This window comes from Salvia splendens, chromosome 21, assembly GCF_004379255.2.
Source record: "Salvia splendens isolate huo1 chromosome 21, SspV2, whole genome shotgun sequence".
In the NCBI taxonomy this organism is placed as follows: Eukaryota; Viridiplantae; Streptophyta; class Magnoliopsida; order Lamiales; family Lamiaceae; genus Salvia; species Salvia splendens.
Window position 1 is genome coordinate 27,224,886 of NC_056052.1, and position 24,075 is coordinate 27,248,960.

Genomic DNA, 24,075 nt, shown 5'->3' on the forward strand with positions numbered 1-24,075 from the left:
TAACTGAATTATTGCGATTTATAAAAGTACACATGCTCGCTCCTTTGTTGGTCGACATGCTTGTTATTAAGCTCACGCGTTAATTAATTATTAAATGGCTAATTATGACAATATAATATCAAATCCACGTTATATATATTGATTATTTGTTAAATACGTGTGAGAGAGGATAGGGGAGCTCCTTTAATTAGTAAACGACTTTTATTTCCTTTTCACATTCTCTAACTCCCTTATTTGTTTTATGACAAATCGCAATTCACTTCATAAAAACATTTATCATACAATCATTATATTGGAGATTCGTGTCACCTAACCTAGTGTAAGGGAGTGTGTAATATTTTATAAAGTGCTTTCCTATTAAAATTTGTCAGAAAATATCTTATAAGAAAATGGATGAGATTAAAATCGTTTGATAATAATTAATGGTACTAGCTAGTAAAAGGTTTGTAATTCGGTTATTGCTTTATGAATGGTAACCTCTTCCTTTCATTAAAAATTTCATTATCACCCATATGTAACTTTATATAACACCAATAATTAGTGAAATAAACCACAAGATTAAAAAAAATCAAATAATAAAACTCAACTCCAAGCCATTTTAGCTAACATTTGCTATTATAAGCTTAAACCACTGGCTTTGGGGAGACTGTAGGCACTTCATATCTTCATCTTGCCCCAAACAAAAACATTTGCTAGTCAAAACTCTTGATGAATTATTAACATCCAATTCCAAGCACAAATAATTCCCATTCTCATCCCTATTTGCCACTTGAAATTTGGTGTTTGAAAGCAATTCCCATCGACTCTTTCCACCATTGCAATTCCGAGATAGTGTTGCCGGAATCCCATCTCCGGTAGTCGAGAGACACAATTCGGTGTCAATCAATTGGATAGAATGAGTATTCCGATCATAATTCCATCGACTGAAATTCTGACAATTTCCCAAGTGAACTTCCCTATTGTCGACTTGAATACATCCTCCGCTTAATGGGTGGTACAAAATTTGGTATGTAGGAACCCTTGAATTAGGATCTACAAAACAAATGTTATATGCCAATCGAGAGCCCATCAATTGTCAAAACAGCCCTAACTATTTATTATCTCATCAAAGTAGGCTGAACATTCATATTTCAGTTTCGATTTTCGTACATTCCAATCTAAAAATTCATAATTTTATTAAAAATGAATTTGAGACGATATGTATTGTCCAAAAGTCCAAAAATGCATAAACATATCAAAGAAACTTATAAAAAACGATTTTTATTTCATAAACTCATTTTTTCTTGATCATAAATAAAGAATATGTGTAATAACTAACACATCCAATAATGAAACATATAGTAATCGAATTGAACCTTGAATTTTGTGTTGAACAAGCTGAAGTTGGTGATGAAAATCGGGATTCCTAATGGAGGTCCAACCCGAATCCAGCATCCCATAAGTCTCATCAAGCCCACGAACCCCACTCCTAATATAATACCCTCCTTGCAAAGCCCACACACTCCAATCCATATCTTTTTCCGCCAGATAGCCCAAGAAACAGCCCAAAAACAATCTCTCGACCCGACCCATTTCCATCTGGTTTATCCCAAATTCACTAGCAAATAAAGGTGATGCATTCTCACCCTTAATCAGAAACCCAGCCTCTTTCTCAATCTCCCCTCTAACACTATTGCAAGCTTCATGAAAAGGCTTTGTTAGCCACAAATTCCTCTGCCCCTTTGAGAAAACGTACCGATGAAATTCATACACCAACTTGTTCTTGAATGGCTTTTGCTTCAATGGCCTTTGCTTCAAGAACCCTAAGCTAACATCGTAGTGCAGTCCGGAGACGATCACCACGAGGTTTGGGTTTGCTTTGTGAATCCGTCTTGCTCCTTTCTCCATGTACTTGTACCATACACTCGAATTCTCATGCACCCCGCGAAGTTCATTACGTAGACTCATGCCCACTACCTATATCACCATCAACATATTAGATTTTGAATTTTCCGAAGAAATTGGATCATACATGAATTTTGAACTTACCATTGGTGTATCTTTGTATCGTTTGGCCACAATTTCCAAGCCACGTAGCCACTCATTGGGATCAAAATCCTCATCTCCAAAGAAGCCATTTCCATCATGATCACCACAGCACCACATGGGCTGGCTCACATGGTTGTCTAGTACAACCATTAGACCCTTCCCTACAAGCTCTTCCACCACTGCCTGTTGCGCTTCGACCACGGTGAGGTTGAGAAAGCCTGGATTGTTCTGGGCTATCCCAATCCTAGCATCGCGGAGCCCAAGCCTGTGAAAGGACTGGCCCACTGTGGTCTTGCCATACCGGGTGAACATATAGGTGGCCCACGTGAGGCGCACACAGTTGTACCCCATGTATTTTATGTGGGCCGCTATGTGGTTGACTGGCTTCTTGTCAAGCCCTTCAGCCAACATGGGCTCGAGGTGGGCCGCCCAATTGACGCAAGCGAGCTTCACCCGGGCCCCACTCAGATCATCCACAATCCATCTTGACCTTGTTGAGAGAGGGAGTGAGAAGACTAGGTTTGCTAAGGAGAGAAGGAACAAGTGTATTAGGATGTTATTCATGCCTCAACAATTATTTGATCAATTCAGCCTCAATATATATGGGTGGGAGGGGATAAAGGTTGTTAATTTTTACAACAACATTGGAACAAAATTGTATCTGTATCTTACCAAGATTTGGACACTATATAGACTCCTTGAATTAATGAAAGAAGTTGATCGGAAGGGATTAGGTGGTCTGAGGGGAAAATCACATTCTATTCAAGCCATTATTTATTGAAGTTCTTAAGTCACATAAATTTGCACAGAATTATCGGTTGTAAATGGTGCTTTACTTTTTCTTTTGATGTCACCAATGACACTTATACGCCATCAATTTGGTTTTGAACTTTTGATAGAAAATTTTTTCCTTATAAATCTAAAAATCTAATAAAATAATTTTATTATAATGCTAATTCTTCTTTTGAACAAGATGTAACAATAATTAATAATTATATTGATGCAACTATGCCACTGTTTTAGTCAATGTAACCACGATATTTTCAGTGGTCTAAAAACTAGGGAATTAGGATCTAGCTAATTTAGAGGTTGAACTAATGAACCATTTCTAATAATTTGATTGGACTTTGGGCGGTCAACATTATGATATATAGTCGAACCGGTCCATACACTTTTTCCAATCTAGTATTAGTCCAACAACTACATCCATGTTGACTACACACATTTTAATTAATCAATTACATTTCGACCACCTTAGTTCTGTTTAATCATACTCTATAAATTGACTGATGCATTTATCAGACATTTTTATAAAAGAGTGAACTGCACCAAATGATCATAACTTTTGCACTTGTTGCACCAGTGACTCATAACAAAAAAAAATAGCACCAGAGGGGCCTAACGTTAAATATAATCACGAATCATGTTTTTTCGGACCAAAACACCCTCAGGCCTAAAAGGGCATTTTTATCACTCCATTATATTACTGACATGTGATTTCTACCACATTTCTGTCAACAACTTCTTATGTAATTTTCTAATAAGTTTTTGTACTTCATACATAATTAAAATTTTGTCATTATTTACACTTTCTATTTTTATTATAATATACATATTTATCATTATCTGCATTAATTAATATGAACCTAATCAAATGAGATCATTTCTTCCTTATAAAACTCATTTTCTGGTATTTTTCCGTATTTTATTTTATTTACATTGATTTATGGATCAATTTTATTTATTATGAAAATATCTTAATTTTGCAGTATTAATTTATAAACTTACGTTGTCTTATTTCAAATACTATTGTTAATAAAAAATCTTGAAGGATTAAATAGCTAATATCACATGCTTGAATTTTTTCAAAATATTACTCACGTTTCAGTTTTATCATGAATGACAAGAAACTATGCAAATTTATATCTAAAGATTGAATGTTCATATGATGTTAAAATTTTCAGTTTTAGCTAAATTAAAATTACATCAATAAAATATCAACCATAAAAATCGTCTTAAAGTTAGGCTTAGAGTAATAAATTAGTTCGATAATATATAATTAAAAAATATTTTAAATGTCAATGTTTTCAATAAAATAATTATCGTATCATTTAATTAAATGTGAAATATTTTTTATTCTGTGTATTATTGATTCGGATTTTATTGCATAAATAACTTCACTTTTTCCATATTTTTGTTTCTCAATGAATTTCCTACTTGATATAAGTACTATATTGTTACCACTAACTAGAAATAAAGGGACATAAGAATTTTTTTTTTGTACCAATATTGACAAAACTTTAATCACGTATGAAGTACCAGAACTTATTAGGAAATCACTTAAGAAGATATTGACAGAAATGTGACAAAATTCATAGGTCAGCGAATTTAGGGATTGCCAAAAATGCCCTTTTAAGCTATTTGGGCATTTTCGTCCGAAAAGTGACTAAAAAACATGATTCGTGATTATATTTAACGTTAGGTCCCTCTGGTGCTATTTTTTTGTTAGGGGTCACTGGTGTAACAAGTGAAAAGTTAGGGTCATTTGGTGCCGTTTAGAGCATCCACATCCGTGCTCTTGCCAGCGAGCACGGATGTGGGCCCTGCCCCTCTTTTTCTGTCTGCCCTTAGGCAAGAGCACAACACCCACATCTGTGCTCTTCCGCAAGGACGAGCACAAGACCACCATTCTATTATTCAATTTAAATAAAAATATTTCTACAAAATTAAAATTCATTAAAAATACCCGAAATAATATTACAAATTACAATAAAAATAAAAATTACATAATTAAAATCCTAAAAAATAAAAATTACATAATTAAAATCCTAAAAAATGAAAATTACATAATTAAACTACTAAAAAAATAAAAATTACACAATTTAAGCGTAAAAATGCCCCCGGTGAAGACTAATCATCATCCAGCAATACCCCCAACGTTCTTTGGAGACCCCGTACCATCGCCACATGCGATTGAAGTTTCTCGGGGTCATATTTGACCTATCGGCCAAATTGATTTGGGCCAAAACCCCCCACAACGAGTTGCTGGGGTGTTGAGGTGGCACATAGGGAGCGGGAGCGGGTTCGGGATCGGGGGCAGATGGAGTCGCGGCGCGACGGCGGTTGGCCGCTGCCTTCTTCCTTCCTTGCGGTCGGCGTTGGGAACCACTCGGGCCGGCGTCGGGGTTACCCAAGTTAGCTCCGGCAAGTTGGCTAGCCACGTCTTCGGAGCCGGCGTCGGATAGGGATACCGACCTTGACCGTTTGGAGGAGCCGATAGAGGAGGATGTTACGCCTCCCCTATACTTCGGATGTGACCGTGTCTCCTGCCAAATGTTGAGGTACTTGAACGGCTTGTAGTTCATCGATTGGTAGGTCGACAAGGCGGAACTGATGATGTCGACTTCGCTCCGGCCGCTCCCCGCCGACCGCTCTTCATGGAGGTAATACCCCTGGAACTTTTGGATTTCTTCGATGGCTCTGTATATGGCGTTGTGCACCATACTCTCGTTGCGCTCGATTATTCCAGCCGGCCGGTTTTTATTATACCGTCGACAGATGCGCCACCATTAATGATCACAGGATTGGTTCGTGTCAATCTTCGGATCTTCGGAGATTGACAAGAACGCTTTGAACAATTGCTCCATCTCCGCCGGAGTGTACGGTGTGCGAACACCGCGAGTAGGAGGAGTCCGAGTTTGGGAGGGGCCGCTCGACCTCGCTCTAGGCTCGGGTGTCCACCCGTATTGCCCTTCGGGGGCATCTTGGTCGTCGATCGGGTAAGGCCGGTAGCCACCCGGAACTTTCGAACCTTGGGTTTGAGGAGGGGCCGAATATTCCGTTTCCGGACTAGGAAACGGTTGTGAACCGAACTAATCGTGGTTCCAACCGTGGGAGCCCGGGTGGTGATCGCCGTGGCCGGACATTGTTTTGTTGTAAGAGTAAGAGTGAATGAAAGATTGGATGAGAAATGAGAATGGAAATGAGAGAATTTGGATGATAATTGTGTAGTGTGGTGTGAATTTTTGGTGTGGAAGTGAGAGTATTTATAGATGAAAATGTGTATTTTTGGGGAAAATAATTTGAAAAATAAATTAAAAGTTGGTAAAAACGGATATAATTTTTTGGGAAGTGGGAAAATATTTTTTTATTTTTAATCGGATTTTTTAATTAAAATCCGTTTTTTTTAAAAAATTTAAATTGCCAACGGCTATACCGTTGGCCAATCACACGTTGTCACGTCGCCTGCTCGCTGGCACGGACGTGCTCGATACATCGAGCAGCGCCGTGCCAGCGGCGGACAGCGTCTCCGTGCCGCTGGCACGGACGGACGGACGCCGTCTGCTCGCCGTTGTGGATGCTATTACTCTTTAAAAAAAATTCAGGTGATGCCTTTTTAGAACCATGTAATAGTATAAACATTCAATATTGCAATTATTAAACTGAGCGGAAGAACCTCTTATTATTATTATTTGTTGCAATTAAGAATCGTTGTCGTGTTATCGGACACCGCCGCAGCGCCGCGAACCACCACAGTGAGAAGCAGCTGTTGCAACACACCGCGTAGGCTCTTCACAGTCCAAGTCCAAGTCCAAATTACTCGTCAGTCTAATAATTAACCATCTATTTTGGAAGATAGGAAGAATCTTTGATCCATTTTCAGTTGGCGAGACGTAGTTTTCTGCTTTTTTTGCCAAACAAAAGTAGAGAAAAAATCGAACTTTTACTCCTCTGTTACGGACTCAATTCCCACATCGGTTATGAGAACAACGGATCTGATATAGACTAAATAGGCTCTCTCTCCTAAAAGGCTAGTCTTTTGGGACGAGTTCTCCTGTTTGGTCTGTATCAATTGGTGCTTTCATAGAGAGCCCAAACGGCTCGGAGTGGTGGCCGAGCAACGAACTTGCCGTGACCAACGAGTGCGTTTGAGACCGCTTGGAGTGGTGACCCACGGAGTGGTGTCCGGGCAAAGAATCCGCCGTGACCAACGAGAACTCGGACTGGTGGCCTGGCAAAGAACCAGTCGTGACCAACGTGGCCGTGACCAACGAGGACGTTGGCCCTTAAAGGAGGGTCGAATGTTACGGACTCAATTCCCACATCAGTTGTGAGAACAACGGATATGTCCTATATAGACTAAATAAGCTCTCTCTCCTAACAGGCTAGTCTTTTGGGACGAGTTCTCCTGTTTGGTATGTATCATCCTCAAATCAAATCATTTTCCTCCACTAATCAATCCCTTGAGAGGCGAGAGAAAATGGGAAAGCAAATTGGGAGGGACATACTGCTAAGAGCAGAAGAATTGGTTAAATCCGCTATGAAAGGAAACGATGCATCCCACGACGCCGCCCACGTCTTCAGAGTGAGAGACCTCGCTCTCTCACTTGGATTAAGATGAATGGCTCCACTTCCTCTGTTCCTTTGGCTTCTATTTTTCGTTCTTTACTGATAAATCTTTGATCTTGTTGAAATCATTGTATCATTTGTTTCCTGTCATTACGGCACCGTGATATTATTTTTCCGAGGATCAAAATACAACACGGTATACTCTAAAATTGTTGGTTCTGCTAGCACCTTCATGTAACTTTGATGGCAAACTTTGCATCAAGTTGAATTCGGTTGTATCAAGTATGGCTTGATTGGGTGTAATCTTCTAGGTAGTTTCTTAAGTAATTATTTTCCCTTGAGGATGTACTTTCATATGGACTACACCTTTTCTGGCAGCTATATTGCTGTATTTGTTTTCGTACTAACTAATATTTTAGATCCTTTTTTAAATTAGCCCACTACTTGGAAAAAAGTTTTTCCCATACCTTTAAGAATAAAATTATCTTCACATGGTTTATGCATTACTTGAAATCAGATGCATTTTGAAATGGTAAACTTATGTTTGTAACTAAAATCCTTGATATGTTTCTCCCAACTTATAATGACCTTTGGTAAAAATCTGCAAGTATTTCTCCAAAGGTTTGATGGCGCAGCCCTTGCCTTGTTTCTCCATTGATTCAAATTCAGTAGTATCATTCTCTCTCTTAGTCTTTTGTCTTATTAATTTAAAATGGTTATTTTTAGGGATCCATCGGAAGGAAAAATTGTTGAGAACTTTCTCGTGGAGGAAGGTGTAGATGAAAATACGAAGACGAGTATATTGAGCATAATAAAGGGAATGGGTAAGCAACCCCGAAGCTTTTCTTTCTTTTGTTCCCCAGTGGATCATTTTGCGTGTTGCAGTTCTATATTGTATTCATTGTATATTGTTACATGAAGCCGTCTTCTGGTATGTAATGCATGCTTCTGCCATTTGGTGATCGTTTTATCAGTCTTATGCGACATCGTTATTTTTGTGTTCCAGCTACCAGCCTACCATAATAGAATTTGCTAACATTTTTCAGGCTTCAAGGAGGAAATTGGTGGGCTTACAGGTAGCACTCGTTGTCCAGAATTTGGAGTGGTACAAGATGCTGATCGCCTTGATGCAATTGGCGCAATAGGTATGTTACTTTAAGTCATGGCCGTGCATGAGCTTTCAACGGTATGCAACATTTTGTCGGTATATTTGATTCTTTGGATTCCAGGCAATTGTGCAACTCAGTTTTGATTTCATATACGAGTACAACTCAGTTTTAATTTCATGTACAACTAATATTTGTCTGAAGATTTATTTGATCATAATACATAACCCATGTTGGAAAACGAAGAGCGGAAAGGATGTAAGTTAGAGACCCTTTTCCCCGCAAAATCTATTGTAATGACTGAAGAGTCAAATGATTTACTTCACAGGTACGATTCAGTTTTTGAACTGTGATTGCTGATAGAGTTGCTTTTAGGAATTGCTCGATGCTTTACGTTTGGGGGAAGCAGGAATAGGGATCCCCAGATAAAGACGAGCAGACAACAGTGAACCATTTTCACGAGAAAGTTGTTTTCTTCGAATAACTTGAGTTAGATGATAGCATATGCTATTAAAAATGAACATTCTGCACGAAATCATTAGTTGTAGGAGCAACGCACAAATTAAGAGTTAAACAGGTTTTGTGTGTCAACTTTCAGCGTTTTCCAGAAAAAGGCACAAGTTCATGGAGGAGTTGTTGGAGAGCATGAGGTTGGGTTACTTCCTTTCTCTCGTAAACCTATGTATTTTCGTCATAATTGGCTCTCCGATATGATTCTGTTACTGAAAATGCTGATTTGGTTGCAAAATTTGGTATGAATTTGTGAGTTAGTTGTAAAAGAAGGTGGGGGGGGGGGGCATATATTGGCTTCATTCATTATTGAACCAAGAATATTAGTAACTCATTTTTCTCCAATTGCACACACAACACAATCAGCTATGTTGGTGTTTTATGTAAGTTGGATATTTGTCTGTCACACACCCGCAATAAAAGAGCTGTCCCAAATTCTTACATATGTTGAAATGGTACGTTGCGATTGCAGGCTGACAAAACTGCTACTACATCACATGACTTACGTATACAGACAAATAAATGTTGTAATAATGTCTTGTTCTTACCGAATTTACCCCTCCTATCCCTTTTCAACTAGTAGTACAAAGTTTTTCACTCCATGACCATGTTTGGTTGTCGAGAAAGTAAAGTTGTCAAGGAACATGATTCCTGGGAAAATGAATCCTGGAAATATGATTTCTAATAACTTTACTTTCCCGTGTTTGGAAAATATCAAGATTTGAAAGTATATATTTGATTTAAACACTAAACTAAAAATATACTTATCATTTTTTATTTATAAAAAATAATAATACATATTAATTAATAAATTATTAATTACAAATGATAATAATTATATTATTTTATTTATTATTACGATGGATAGTTTAAATATGGATTATACATCATAATATATAATAATATAATAATAAATAAGATTATTATTATTATTATTATCATATTTACTTAATTTTTAATTGAATAAATTTTATAATTTAAAATTTCACTACAATTTTATTGTTAATTACTAATTTATAAATTAATAATTATTATATTATTATATAATTATAATTATATTTAATTATTTAATAAATTATTATTATTATGATAATACAAATAAAATTAAATATTAATAATATAGTTATAATTATGATAATTTGAATTATAGTTATTTATTATCCTGAAATTAAGTATGGTTTATACTTTTAAATTATTTTTAAAATATTGTAATAAATAATAACAATAATAATGATAATAATAATAATAATAATAAATTGTACTATATTACATTAAATAGATAAGAATCCTAAAACTGGGAAAAAGAATACCTAAGAAAAGTTAGGATTTAGAATCCTGGAAAGTTGTACTAACTTTTATTGTTTCAGGATTTTGATTACTTTCCCAGTTTGATTAAAAACAGAAACAAACACAGGAATTTAAAATTTAAGGAATCAGATTACTTTCCCAGACAGAATCCTGACAACCAAACAAGACCTATGTATTTTGCTTCGGTGCAAGAAAGACAACTGAACTTTCATGGGAAAGGATTTGAAAGGGGAAATTCCATTTTTATTCTAGATTTATGTAACAAAAATTGTAAAACATTTTACATAAAATTCCTTTTTTTTGTCAGTTGAAATTTTTGGTTACGAGTGTTTAAAATAGGTGTATATAAAAAGTAGAACTAAAAATCAAGAAAGAAAATCATAAAGTCAATTTTTTGACAGGACATTATTACAAGGAAATAGTAGGAGTAGTAAATTTAATTGGCTCAAAACAACTAGCTCAATTATCACTCCATAAACTTGAAAAGAAAATTTAAAATGACATAGTTATGTTAGAATCTAAAGGTTTGTATCTCAATCATCAATACTTATTAAAGTTGACGGAGTACATTTTTTAGTTGGTCTGACTACACAACTTTAAAATTACTAGATTTCAATTATCAAATCTAAATAATCTACCTAGGTTAATAATATAACATGAATATATGATAGGATCAATGACTTTATGAAGTAGTACAAGAAATTCAAGATTCATTGACGGCAGCTAATTGATGAGTTAATCATTCCGTAGAAATTTATTCGAACTTCCAACTTGAAAGGGAACCATCTTACTAATTATTTTGTATTTCATTGTTAATTGAGAAGGTATAGTTATTCTTTTTAGAAGATAAATGAGAAATATATCTTCTCAATTTAACTTTTTTTTTAGAATGTATAATTATTTTTTATGAAGATAAATCAGAAATATATCATCTTAATTTAACTTTTTTTAAAGATGCTTCAATTGTAAAGAGAAAATATGTCCATAAATATTAAATAGAGATAGAAAGGGAGTTAGATATTTAATTGTAGAAAAAAAAGTACTATATTTATTGGAAAATAAAGTTAACAAAATAAAATGTACTCGTTATTATCTTATTTTATCCCAAACTAAATAGAAAATGTGTTATCCTAATTGGGACGCGAAAATGAATAGATTATAAAATAGTTTTATACAAAATGTGACATTATAATAAGAAAGTCGTATATGATTCACAAATTCATCAATATTTTTCTAAAACCCTTTATTGCTCCCTCTATCTCTCTGGCTCTACCAACCATGGAAGCCTTCAGTTTACTCAAATACTGGCGCACTAGTGGCGGCGGCGGCGCTGCTGGAGCCACCACCACCGCAAACTCCATCACCACCGCAAAAGCCATCACTAAAACCACCGTCTCCACCGCCGTGAGCCCTTACTCCTCCGACGGCGAAGACGGTCCCTACTTCGACCTCGAATTCGCCCTACCTGACCACGAAAGCGACACCGCCGTATCGCTTGAAAATGACGTCAAAATCCTCCAATCAGAAGACGAAACCGACACCGAAGAAGAAGAGGAAGAAGAAGCGGAGCTCAAATTTTCTCTCTCTAGCAATGAGTGTACGGATCAGAACGCCGCGGCTTCTCCTTCCGACGACCTCTTTTTCAAAGGGGATATGGTAGCGATTGAGCCTTCCAGCATTCTGCTCAACGCCGCCGGAGAGAACCCTAGGTTTCCCGTGTTTCTGGTCAAATCCGCTTCCAAATTCCGCGTGCTCATGCTCAAGCTGAAGAAATCGAAATCCGCCAATGGCGAGAATCCCGAAGCGGCTGACGATTCCGGCGGTGCGAGGATCGTAGAGAGGGAAAATCAGGGGAAATCGAGCGGGAAATTCTTCGTGAAGCTCAAGCTCGAAGAAGCGCCGCTCGTCAATTTGTTCACCAGAGACAGCAGCTCCAAGGAGAAACCGCCGATTCACGATTCGGAGACGAATCCGGCTTCGGATGAGCGGAAATTGCCCAAGGAAGTCATGGCTAAGTATCTGAAAATGGTGAAACCTTTCTACATTCGCGTTTCCAAGCGCTACGTGAAGAAGCTGAAACACCCCGGCGGCGGAGGCGCCTCCGCCGTGTCGCCGGAGAGCAATGTGAAGAATTCGCAGGGGAAGAATCTGCAGGCAGGGCTGAAAGTTGTGCGGAAGCACTTGGGGAAAAGCCGATCTGCCTCCGCAGGTGCGTCGGCGCCGCCTCCCTCCGACCGCCGCGACGACTCGCTGGTGCAGGTGCAGGACGGAATCCAAGGCGCCATTTTGCACTGCAAGAAATCATTCAATACCTGTAGAGGTATTTTTCCATTTTTCTTCAAAATTGAATTGAATATAAGTTTTTAATAATGAATAGAATTAAATTATGCAGAGGTTGATTCATCTTCAATATTAAGCCGTTCAGTTAGTGATCCATCTGCAACGTCGTCGTCAACCTCCAGATCAGAAGCTAAGAAGAAGGGATTAGATAATGTTTAGGAGTGAAATTAGATAAAGAATAATGATTGTAAGTAATGTTTTTATTTTATTTTATGTGTTTTTATTGATAAAGATATAAACTAGTGTAGGTCAAAGTGCTAGGCCGAAAGAGCAATGCTCTTTTATTTTAATTTGGCTACTTCGATTTGCGTGCTTCAAATTGAGGTATGGCAAATGAAATGATTGAGGCCATCCACAACGCTGTTCCTATACCGTTCCTAAACCGTTCCTTAAACTACTATTTGAGGGTCCCACTGTACTATTTTACTCCATTCCTTAACTAAGGAACGGAACCTGCAACCATCCGTTCCTTTACCGTTCCTTAAATTACTATTAATTCAATTTCATTTTTTATTTTTATTTCCAACTCAATTCAATTAAAAAAACACACTTTAATAAAAAACACATACACTTTATTAAAAAACACAAAACATTAAAACAAAGTTACAACTTAAACTTAAAAAAATAAAAAAGCACACAATTAAAATCCTAAAAAAATAAAAGTACGCAATTTTAATAATTTCATCCGCCAAAGTTTGTCCAAAAAAACGGTCATAATACCGTTGCAAAATTTTTTTTTTTAATATTAAATTCGAATTAAAAAAAAATTTAATTATTGCGTCAAAAAACGAAACTCACTCGCGGGGCAGCGAGTGGGCTTCAAGCGACGAATGGGAGGCCGCCACGTCGCCTCGGCGTGTGGCGGAACGGGTCGTGCCGCGTGCCGCGGCAACGACCCACGGCACGGCATAGGCACGGATCGGCGACGGTTCGGAGGCTGCAACGCTGGTCCTTGGCGGGACCGTTCCGGCGGCACGGCTCAGTTCTTACAACAAGAAGATATGGTAGATATCTGTAGTGAAGAAAAGTGAAAGGTGGGAGGTGAAATGTGGATTGAGGGGTGGGGAAAAGGGGAGGAGACAAGGACTTGAACAACAGTAGTAAAGTTTATAGCTTTTTGAATTAGTCATATTTTTATCAAAGGAAGAGAATTAGGCAATAAAGTTAAGTTTGATAGAGATGTGAATAAATGAAATTGTTTGTTTTGGGTGAAAGATATAGTAAATGGTGAGATTCTTGCTTTTGCTCTTGTATATTGGCATGTGTGTCTTTTCACTCCAATTGCATATTTGTCGCATGCAACTATATAAGCAGTTACAAAATCAGGATATTAGTATTATTATTAGGATTAGTATTTGTTGGAAGTTGTGAAGACTTTGTAATAGTACTATACTATATCATATTGAAAATTTTATAATTTGAGTTTTTATATGTATCTGATGGTGTGTTCCCTATTGGAACGACATGAGTTATAAAATTAACATCATAAGCTCAAATATTTTAGTAATTGGTATTTTCATCAGAATTCATAAATGCTACATCATTCATGTATGTTGTTAACGCGTAACATAGTCAGTTGATTTTGAAAAAAATTGCATCTTGGCGCAGGAGATGAATATATGTGCATTAAAGCATTATATAGTCAATAAATTGGCATATTTAATTATTGTTTATCGGTTATACCGTAGAATTTCAACAAAATTCAGCTTACTTTAATTAAAAGTGTAAATTTGATGGAGGGAGTATTAAATTAGAGTAAGTAATTAATTACAGTTGCAATCATGTGTAAAAGTGTGGTGGTAGTTGTTCTTCGTCAAAATTAGATCTGTAATGATGGCTAATCACCATGAAAATAAGTATCCCAGTCAGACCTCTTGGTTATAGAGAGTACACTAAATTACTACTTAGTACATTTGAGTTTCAATTGCAATTAATTGTCATTTCAGATTCAATTATCGAAAATAACAATGACTAAAGTAATTTTAGGGTGATTTTGACAATAATAGAATGTCTCACAACAATATAGGAGTAGTTGAATTTATAAAATATTAGTAGTATTTACTACGGAGTATAGCTTGATTGAACAACACTTTGTTTCTTTTCAGCACTAGGGATTTCTCTTCTAACCAAAAAGCATTGAAAAGCCTACAGATTTCCCCTTTTCTCTTTATCTTTTTTGACATTTTAATTTTGTCGTAATGTCTCTTTTCATTAATATTTGTCACCAAATTTTAGATTTGGCATTATATGATGATGGTCATTATTCGAAGTTGCTTTATGGTTACGGGGAGTCAAATAAAATGACTGTGTGACGTTGATTTTGATGGTAAAAACACTTAATTGAAAACTAGTCCACATTTGTGGGTGATGGAAATTCAATTTGTCTCCTCCTACAAAAGCAATTCCATTTAATTCTCCAATCTTCTCTTTTTGACCATTAATTTTTGCCACACCAAGAGACTACATAAAATTATAAATTACACTATTTATCTATGCTTTATTGATAAAATAATTTTTTTACTATGTCAATAAGTGCACTTGCATAAATTGTGCATTTATGCAATATTCCATGAATTAAAGAGATATCGAATTAGAGTAAGTTGGCTTTTTAAGATTCAACACCAAATGTGACACTTATTATGGGACCGAGAGAGTACTTCTTCAACCGTTACTAGCAAACTACGATTCAAAAGACAAAAAACACAGCTTGACAAATTTATGTATGATAAGGTCGATTTAAAACAATATATGAATTGGTTGAGTTGAAACAATACATGAATGAAAAATATTAGTAGTAATTAGTTAGCTATAACGTCTTTTATCTAAATTTAATATAGGCATGTGACTTTGTACACAATTGCAATATAATTTCACTAATAAATGTCTTTTAAAAGACTCCAAACTGAAATAAACATTTCCTAAAAAAATAAAACAAATCCTGGTTATTATAATTGGTAATTTATTTCTTCTGCAAATGTGATATTTTAATTTTAGTACTATATAATGTGAACATAACATATTAGCTAGAGGACCACCTACTGGCTACTACTGAAATAATTGAATTGTTATGATTGCGACATTAATAACGAAAATACTTTAAAATTGTCACATTATATAATACAGCCACTTTATAATTAATCTAGTTTATGAACTAGAAACTACGTATATCGATTTCTTATTTTTTATGGGCTTCTGACGAAATTTTGTCAAACATATATTTGAGATTAATAATCCCACCCTAAAGAATTAGGCCAAAATATAAGAATTTACATGTAAATATCACTTTAATTTTGTACATGATCTTTGACTCTTGAACAGAATCAAAGAACTCTGCCTAACGCCAACCAGCACCAATTTTTGGTTTGGTCATGAAACTCTCTCTACTTACTAATAAAAATACTATTTTATAAATACTCAATTACTTGTACGTATACATTTTCATTAACTCTAATCTATTATCCTATCAAGAACTATACAAAATATTATTACGTTGAAGCTCTGTGAAATGGAGAGGATAGGTCACGTAATACTACTACTACTACTTGTATAGACTTGGATATTTGGTCCTCTTAATTCCTTTAGAAATTAGAAATGCTCCTTGTGGAACTCGAATTTCGTCGAACCCTTCTGATTATAGTCATAACAGAGGTTGCTAAGCTCCTTGGCTAACACCGGTGCTCCACAGTAGAAAACTCCTGCTCAAAAGTGTTCAATTCACAAAATCACATTGCTATGGCATTTGAGTAAATCATAGTAATATTTTGGTATAGCATAGCATAGTGACTTACCTATCCTTGCATTGGCATGCTTGGTACCGATCTTAGAAAGAACTTTCTTCCAATTAGGCCTTGCAAAGTGTGTTCTCACCCTTGTCCCAGATACAATGTCCACCCCATTTTTGGCATGGTTGAGTGCTTGAACCATAGTGATGAGAGCTGAACGAGCATCGCCTTCTTCATATACACTTGTTAGATAGTTGTGCATCTCGATCACCCCCTGAAAATTCAAATCATTGTGCTGAGGTTATGAACTTGTAAGCATGTTTTAGATGACTTGGAGATGTCCCTTTAATTACCCTTTGGTCAAGCTCAGCGACTTCATTCATGACGCCTTTGAACCAATCGAATGACCCTTGCTCTCTTGTGACCCAATAAAAGTAGGCATTACTTGTCCTTACAGGTTTCTTCCGTTTGGGAGAAATCTTGTTCAGCGACGAGTCCATAGAGCCCGTGCTCTGCTCCGAATACCTGCTGAAATCTGATATCGAATCCTGAAATATATAAAAGGAAAAACTATTCATAGGTTCTATCCTGAAAATAAAATTAAAAAAAGAAGGCCTTCCATAGTGAGAAGTGGTGCTTACAGCCAGCTCCTCCATTTTGATGATGTTGTTGAGTAAATCTTTAAGGATGCTGATGAAGGGCGTTGCTCCGATGCCAAGGCCAACAAGTAAGAGCACGTCGTACTTTCTGTAATCTTGTGCTGGAGCTCCGTAAGGTCCATCTATTAGTAGCTTTGGCAAACTGGATGCAGAGAAGACTTCAAATTTTCTTGGGAGGAATACATCTCTACAAGTTCATAAACCATGCGTACTTATTTTTGGGAAGAGAAACACACCTTTTCTTAGTGCTTTCGTCTGCTCTGAGTAGCCCACTCTTCCCAGAAAGAGGAGGTTCACATGCCTCAGCGAATACCCTCTTAAGTTCTTGTGTCCAGTCACCCAACTGCCTTATGTGAATGCTAAGATAATCGTCATCAGGTGCGGAGGTAATCGAAAATGGATGCCTAGTTGTGAATATGCAAGCAATGGCCTCAGCAACTGACTTGACAGTAAACAAAATATGATAGCAAGTTAATGAGTTTTACCATTCAAATGGAGAAACAGCTGGACACTGAACGAACATGTACTGCCCACTCTTATATCGAAACTGTGGAGGTTTTGACATTTGCAACGTCAGTACATTTCCTGGATAAATGGCTACCTGGAAAGGTTGGGGGAAATAGAGATAAATAATTAGCTTCTTCAGTTGAACTTCATTTGTATTTGTCTTAAGCAAATCATGCTCACCTTCAAAATCCGGACGCTGAAGAAGCCTGACCGGAAGTATCTAAGGGTCCTTTCTCCAGCATACAGGAGTACAGGGACAGCAAGATACATCCATGTCTGAAATGTTAAGAAAATAGAAATGCATTAACCTCCTTTGGAATTCAAGTATCATGAAGCTTTAAAGTCTAGCTAATGTATGCATACCGTCATTTTGTACCAGTCGTGAACAAGGTAAAGAGATGTGCCATGGACGATGAGCAGGATGTAGACAATAGCAAACAGGTGGTGTGAATACCAGAAAGCGTTATAGCCTGTGAGCCTGTCAAATGGCTTAGGCAGCTTAATAAGACTCCGCCTGAACCACCGTGTTGCCAATGTAAAAGCAATTATCATAAGGATCACCATGAGAATCCCTGTCACACCCTCAGTCCCTTTAATTAGGTCCATGTACTGTGGCTTGTGGCGACCAAAATCATGAGCCATATACTCATTGTATATGTCATCGGACTCATGTATAAGCCTTGGAAAGTCGCAAGCAAGGTGGTTTCCAGCATGGAGTATGATACCAACTACAATGGATGCAGCGATGGTCTGCATTTGTCCAAGAAAACACTCAGAACTCTATTATACATTATATGACTGCAATAGACTTCATGAATTAGAGCTCAATCATAAAATGTTGAAAGCCAGTATCATTGCATACAGTTTAAGATATGAAGCATGATCCAGTTCTCAAGTTTAAACAATTCAATATCCATGTGAAACATTCTCCTCCCCTGCTTTTTAGCTTATAAAAGCAACATTGCTAATAAAATTAAACTGCTCATTTCTTTTGTTTTCTGCATTATGCTTTCTTCATGAGGATTACCTCATAATATTGAAAAGTGATCTATCATATTCAAATAATAGCAGTTTTACTTACAATAAACTAAAACAATAGAAGCATCATGCAAGGGAAAACTAGCTGATATTGTTTAACCTATAAATATTTGTTGCATAGGTGGGAATATCATGAACATTTTACTTGGAAAGCTAACTAGTAAAGCTTGATGCAGAAAGAATAAAATTATCAACCATGTTTTGCATACTTTGTAAAAATAACTCATAAGCTACTGTATATGAATAGCTTTAGAAAGCCACAACAAATGTCAAACTTCTCTGCAGATTCTGAGTTTACTTGGTAAATTCAGGTGGAAAAATAGAAGTAGAGATATTTGTTTTTATTGAAACAATCACTGCTGACTTATTCATAAGTCCATGGCGATGGTGTCACATATAGACGTATAAAACAAGTAAATATAAACAAGCGTGGTGATGCTTATGACACCTTGGTTGTTGGGACACATTTCTTTCCTCATGTCATTCTCAAATAGTATGGTCTTGAAATGGTATAAATCTCACACGCTGGGACCCCACCCAATGTGTAAAACTAAAACAAATGAGTGGATGAGATGCATACCTTATGAAAGTTGATATTGTCATCAAAGGGCACAAAATGGCCCATTTTAGAGGACCTCAACCAAGTAATGGTGTTCCTACACACAGGCAGTAATATGAGCGCCATGTTGAATTTCAAAGTCTCTGCTGCGCCTTTGGCCGTGAGGAGGCAATAACCCATGATCATGAATGCCTTCTTTTCTTTGTACGCATAGAACTTCCATGTGAAGAGTCCAATCATTATCACAATCCATAGAGTTAGCACCCAAATTCTCCTCCAATTTTCTTGCAAAAAGTAAACTAATTTAGTGCTTAATCTCTTAATCCGGCCTCGATATCTGAGGCCGTGGAGGTTTTGGCTAAGGGCTTGGCTTGTGTAGCTTAGAGCTTGGCTATAGTTGAGGTATGTGTCCTTCTGTAGCAGTAGTGTTTCCAGCTGCCAGAGCTGCATCAACGTGACACCAAATTATGTTTGGACCCTAAATGGCCAAAATGAAATCATGTTTGGACCATGTATGTGAATGTGTGATTGATGTCCATATCTTTGAGTGCTGAAAACACGCTTTACTGGTCCGGAAAATAGAATGTTCACATGGGCAAACCAAAAAGTATGCTTGTCGTCTCATGATAGAAAAAAAGGGCAATAGCAATTACACAATATTCTTTGTTTCGTTTTGCTCTATATTGGCATGTCATTTCTACTTATATATACTCTCATTGTTAAATAGGTTATGCAATATTATTCGTTTGAAGAATCTCTTTTGTCTCGTTGCAAGAATTCTTGAATGACTATAAAAGACAATTTAATGGACGAAAATATATAGAATTATAATTTCCTCAAAAAGATAAAGACAACATATATATGCTCATAGACTATAACAAGCTATGTACCACTTACATAATTAGTACTTGTGTTTAAATATGTAGATTGTAGAGTGTGGTATTTCTACATAGCGAAAGATCGAGACTGTGTCATAAAATCTATCTATCTATAGTTCTCCACAATAAATCAATAATAGTACAAGTGAAGCCATCGGCTAACTTTTCAAGAATCATTACGTAATACGGAACTATAATTTCCAGTTGCGCATTTTTTATAATTTTCTTCATTAACTTCGCCTTATCATCTAATTGGAATTAGGTAATTGATTAGTTGTTTAAAGAAACAGTTGGCAAGAAAGCTACTCCTAGATTACCCATTTACCATAGCTATTCTTACATTATACTTCTGCAAGTTGACTTAATAACTTTTTTTCCTTGTCTTAAAGAGTGCTATGACAATCATGGATTAATATTTTACTGTTCAACTGTTAGCCCACTGGCATTATGCCATACACCTGTATAATCTATAAGAAGCAAACTTTTTTTCTCTCTTTTTCGACATAACCCACCAACTTAATTAAGAGAGACGAGAATTAAAACTAGAGATAATTATCACAAAAAAGTTAATTATACATTACTCTCAGCCATTAAGCGAAAGGTAGGGTCGTTGAGCTATCAACGTAGACAATTCATACTATGCCGTAACAAGATAATTAAGGGGAAAATTCATACTAATATTTTCAACCACTCTTGGTCCTTAGATGTAATCATACTTTAATTTAAATTATACTATAGTATCTTTTTAGATATTTTATCATCATTTTTCCCTAATTGCCCTGACACACCCAGCTTCTCTATTTTGACTTGCAACTAAACAAGGCTCCGCTATACAAAAATTTCAGAGACTGGATATTTGTATACTAATGTTTATACATGTGTAACACATATGGTATTTAATTCAACGTGTATAGTTGAACAACACAATAATCGCAATGTTAAGAGGATGTAATCAGTCATTTGTCCTCTAACTACTTATTTTTAAAAAAATAATAGGTGTGGCAACTAAAGTCCAATATGATAATTTTAGTTGCAACCATTTTTCATTCTATGTGATGTGGTTGGTGAAGAAGCAATCACTAGCTATATAAATAATTAATGTTGTATGAAATTTATGAAGTGTATGTTTAGACTGAAATCGAGTCGTACCTCAATGTAGCCAAGCCTTTCAGGGTCTAACTCTTCCATGATTAGAGCTGCGTACTCTTCGGCTTGCTCTTTTAATCTCGATAATTTATTTGCAGATGCACTTACCATAATAATCTACACAGTTAAAGAATAGGAAAATGGTAAAGAATTATTTACTGTCATTTTTTCATATTCCCAAGTTTACCCCCACCAACCCCGGAGTTGATTTATTTATCTTTATTTAAAAGTCGGTGTATTTTAGAGAATTTTGGCAAGCATACTTTGACTATCTCAATAACCATAAATATAGTTCAACTTCAAATAAATGCGTGGGCATATATATTGAGACGTATGTGTACATAAATGAATCTCATTAAATAACAAAAGTAGAAGCACAATTTGCATGTATATCTTGATAAAATAGTGTATTTACCAACTCTGCTACTTAACTCATATTTAGTGCCCCTTTCATAAGTTTGACATACCTATATTTTTAACCAGCAGACCGAGCAAAGCAATGTTACATATCTAATACTACTATTTAATATATACTGAAGTATAATATAAGCAAATATTGGAGTTGTTGGTATAGGAAATTATACAATATGGTCATCCTTCACGCCTATCCCTAACCAATTTTAAATTCCACTCTCGAAAGATCCTTTAAAATAAGAAACTTTTTGTTATAGATTGGATCAAATATAACAGTATCACATTAAATCCAGTAACTGAATAATAATAATAATAATAATAATAATAATAATAATAATAATAATAATAATGTAGACTAATATTTACATTTACAAATAATTACTACTACTACTACTACAGTATATCACTGTACCCAATTAATTATTTCCAAAGAAAATTGTCTGCTCTAATATTTATTTTTAACAGAATCTGACAGATGTGCTTTCCTCAAATTATCACTTCCTTGATTTAAAGTTATTGATGAAAGGTGATGATTAATTAATTACCCATTATTGATTAGTAGGGAGAAATGATTACTCAAAAATTAACAAAACGAATTAATCAGTGTTACCTCCTTCACTTCCTCTTCCGTGATCCGACCATCCTCATTTTTGTCCACCCTGAAACACGATCATTAATTAATTAATTAATCAAAATTAATAAAAGGATAGATAATCACGGATATATGCTACTTTAACTGTAGTTTAATTAATTAATTGACTTATTAATCGCTGAGTAAGAATTTTGAACTAACTAAATAAAGTTGAATACATACATGTCGAAGAAAATCTGGAGTCTCGAATCGAAGCTTTGATCGGTAATCTGTGACCAGAACTCGTAGAGCTCATCTCTGCCGATCTTATCGACTTTCAGTCTTCTTCTTCTGCTTAATGCATCGAACAACTCCAGTCCAAATTCCTTCGAATCTCTCATCCCTATTCAAAAAAATAACATAATTTTTTAATTAAAGAGCAAAATTATCTCGTTAATCGAGAAAATTTATCGCGTTGAAAGGCGATTAATGAATTAACCTATGCATTGCGAAAAGTCAGCGCGATGAAGGTAACCGTCTTTGGCGAGCTTCTCGAAATTGATCTGAACTTCGTTCCACGCTTCGACGCGGTTGTTTCTGCTATTACTGATGAATTTAAGTCCTTGTAGCGCCTTGTGAGCGCCGGATCGCGTCCGATCCAGCTGCGCGCGCTGCCGGCGCATCGCCCTCGCCGCCAGCGCGGAGTCCAATCCGCCGTTCCCGCCGCCGCCGCCGGAGATTATCCGCGACGCGTGCCCGTGGCTCCACGAGAACCTCCTCAACTCATGCGATAGCTGCTTCGCCTTCGCCAGCGCCTCCGCCTTCAGCTCCTGAGAAAACTGGAGCAACTTGTTCGAACCGCTCCGGCGCATCGTCGGCGATCGAGACGCCGACGACGACGGCGCAGGCGTATCGATCCCGGAGATGACGTCATTACCGTCGATGCTGATCACCGTCGCCGGCTCGACGCTGCGGAGAATGATCGTGTCGTCGTCTTGGAGATCGAGCGTGACTTCGACGAATTCTGACGCGCTCGCCGCCGAATCGGCGGAGTACTCCGTCGCCGGCGAGGATCCTCCGCTGGCTATATTTCCGGCGGGTATGGTGTCGGATCCCCACCGCCGTTCATATCTTCCGTTTCCCCTCATTGAATCAACAAAAATGCGACAACTCTTTTTGGTGCCAGCGAAGAAAAATTCGCACAAATTGGGGAAGTTGAGAAACTGAGAATAAAATAAACTACTCCGATAAAAAAAATATTTAAATCCAAATAATAATCAGTACTCCATTTGAATGAATATAAAAAGGAGTGGAAATGCAATGAGGAGCAAAACGCGTCAGGAATCCAAGTAAAACGACATGCAAGGCGAAGGTGGTGAGGTAAACGGACGGCGAAAGAGACTGCAATCTGCAAAGGCGAAGAAGGAAACAGAGCTCACACACTTGAAGTCGTGCTTTTCTGTTAGAAACTTATTCAATTTTTCCAATGAAAATTGCATCTCAATTTCGGTGATAATGATTCCACATGTATTAGCTAGAAAGGGCAGTGGATGATGAGTGGTTTTGTTGGTGTCGAGTTTCTGCTGTGAAACTCTCACTCTCTCTCTACATATACATGTATATTACTCCATATAATAAGTATATACGAAATGTATGTAAAGTTGAGTATATCTGTGTGTGCGTGTATATGTGTGTATACAAGTTTGCAAAGCTTGAGAGTTGGTGTGACGCGTCTGGGAAAATACAGGGAAAAGACAATAAAAAGGGCAGATCAGATTACTGAAAAAAAAATGTAAGTAATCAATTTTAATTAATTATTTTAGTTATTTCAAGAAATGAAATATCATAATTTTAATATTTTTCTCAATTATCTTATAATATTCGATTTTAGAGAAATTATGTATTACTTGGTAACGAGAAATACTATATTGGTAAAACTT

The 24,075-nt window shown here is 36.4% G+C and overlaps 4 protein-coding genes across 7 annotated transcripts; 2 read left to right on the forward strand and 2 right to left on the reverse strand.

Annotated features, from left to right (window-relative positions):
• Positions 1-458: 458 nt before the first annotated feature.
• On the reverse strand, positions 459-2,611 carry LOC121783790 (glycosyl hydrolase 5 family protein-like). The gene is made up of 3 exons (XM_042181970.1): positions 2,029-2,611; positions 1,356-1,956; positions 459-1,032 (listed from the first exon to the last, which is right to left on the reverse strand). Exons 1-3 carry the CDS (start codon positions 2,590-2,592, stop codon positions 599-601), a joined length of 1,599 nt encoding a protein of 532 aa, XP_042037904.1. The 5' UTR covers positions 2,593-2,611; the 3' UTR covers positions 459-598.
• Positions 2,612-7,281: 4,670 nt separating this feature from the next.
• On the forward strand, positions 7,282-9,436 carry LOC121785580 (uncharacterized protein YpgQ-like). Of its 4 annotated transcripts, none has more exons than XM_042184052.1 (4): positions 7,282-7,998; positions 8,104-8,201; positions 8,424-8,522; positions 8,812-9,436. In XM_042184052.1, exons 1-4 carry the CDS (start codon positions 7,961-7,963, stop codon positions 8,841-8,843), a joined length of 267 nt encoding a protein of 88 aa, XP_042039986.1. In that variant the 5' UTR covers positions 7,282-7,960; the 3' UTR covers positions 8,844-9,436. The 4 variants fall into 4 exon arrangements, 3 of the variants coding, with proteins under 3 accessions (XP_042039986.1, XP_042039985.1, XP_042039984.1); XM_042184051.1 differs by having other exon boundaries at positions 8,859-9,436; XM_042184050.1 differs by having other exon boundaries at positions 7,282-7,393; positions 9,082-9,436.
• Positions 9,437-11,505: 2,069 nt separating this feature from the next.
• Positions 11,506-13,041, forward strand: LOC121783473 (probable membrane-associated kinase regulator 2). Its single transcript, XM_042181557.1, has 2 exons — positions 11,506-12,621; positions 12,694-13,041. The coding sequence occupies exons 1-2, from the start codon at positions 11,508-11,510 to the stop codon at positions 12,798-12,800; spliced, it is 1,221 nt and encodes a 406-aa protein (XP_042037491.1). The 5' UTR covers positions 11,506-11,507; the 3' UTR covers positions 12,801-13,041.
• A 2,984-nt stretch (positions 13,042-16,025) lies between these two features.
• LOC121785467 (respiratory burst oxidase homolog protein A-like) lies at positions 16,026-23,721 on the reverse strand. Its single transcript, XM_042183910.1, has 13 exons — positions 22,635-23,721; positions 22,379-22,538; positions 22,175-22,223; positions 21,154-21,267; positions 19,148-19,570; positions 17,893-18,279; positions 17,710-17,805; positions 17,508-17,623; positions 17,259-17,426; positions 17,005-17,164; positions 16,717-16,911; positions 16,430-16,637; positions 16,026-16,336 (listed from the first exon to the last, which is right to left on the reverse strand). Exons 1-13 carry the CDS (start codon positions 23,281-23,283, stop codon positions 16,227-16,229), a joined length of 2,835 nt encoding a protein of 944 aa, XP_042039844.1. The 5' UTR covers positions 23,284-23,721; the 3' UTR covers positions 16,026-16,226.
• Positions 23,722-24,075: the final 354 nt, after the last annotated feature.

Excerpts from the sequence above, each read along its gene's own strand:
- LOC121783790 (XM_042181970.1), bottom strand. The coding sequence starts at position 2,592 with ATGAATAACATCCTAATACACTTGTTCCTTCTCTCCTTAGCAAACCTA. Across the intron at positions 1,957-2,028 it reads GATACAAAGATACACCAATG|GTAGTGGGCATGAGTCTACG; the intron begins GTAAGTTCAAAA and ends ATGGTGATATAG. Across the intron at positions 1,033-1,355 it reads TGTTCAACACAAAATTCAAG|ATCCTAATTCAAGGGTTCCT; the intron begins GTTCAATTCGAT and ends TTTGTTTTGTAG.
- LOC121785580 (XM_042184050.1), top strand. The coding sequence starts at position 7,362 with ATGCATCCCACGACGCCGCCCACGTCTTCAGA. Across the intron at positions 7,394-8,103 it reads ACGCCGCCCACGTCTTCAGA|GGATCCATCGGAAGGAAAAA; the intron begins GTGAGAGACCTC and ends GGTTATTTTTAG. Across the intron at positions 8,202-8,423 it reads GAGCATAATAAAGGGAATGG|GCTTCAAGGAGGAAATTGGT; the intron begins GTAAGCAACCCC and ends AACATTTTTCAG.
- LOC121783473 (XM_042181557.1), top strand. The coding sequence starts at position 11,508 with ATGATTCACAAATTCATCAATATTTTTCTAAAACCCTTTATTGCTCCC. Across the intron at positions 12,622-12,693 it reads ATCATTCAATACCTGTAGAG|AGGTTGATTCATCTTCAATA; the intron begins GTATTTTTCCAT and ends TAAATTATGCAG.
- LOC121785467 (XM_042183910.1), bottom strand. The coding sequence starts at position 23,283 with ATGAGGGGAAACGGAAGATATGAACGGCGGTGGGGATCCGACACCATA. Across the intron at positions 22,539-22,634 it reads TGACTTTTCGCAATGCATAG|GGATGAGAGATTCGAAGGAA; the intron begins GTTAATTCATTA and ends TTTTTTGAATAG. Across the intron at positions 22,224-22,378 it reads CTCCAGATTTTCTTCGACAT|GGTGGACAAAAATGAGGATG; the intron begins GTATGTATTCAA and ends ATCGTGTTTCAG.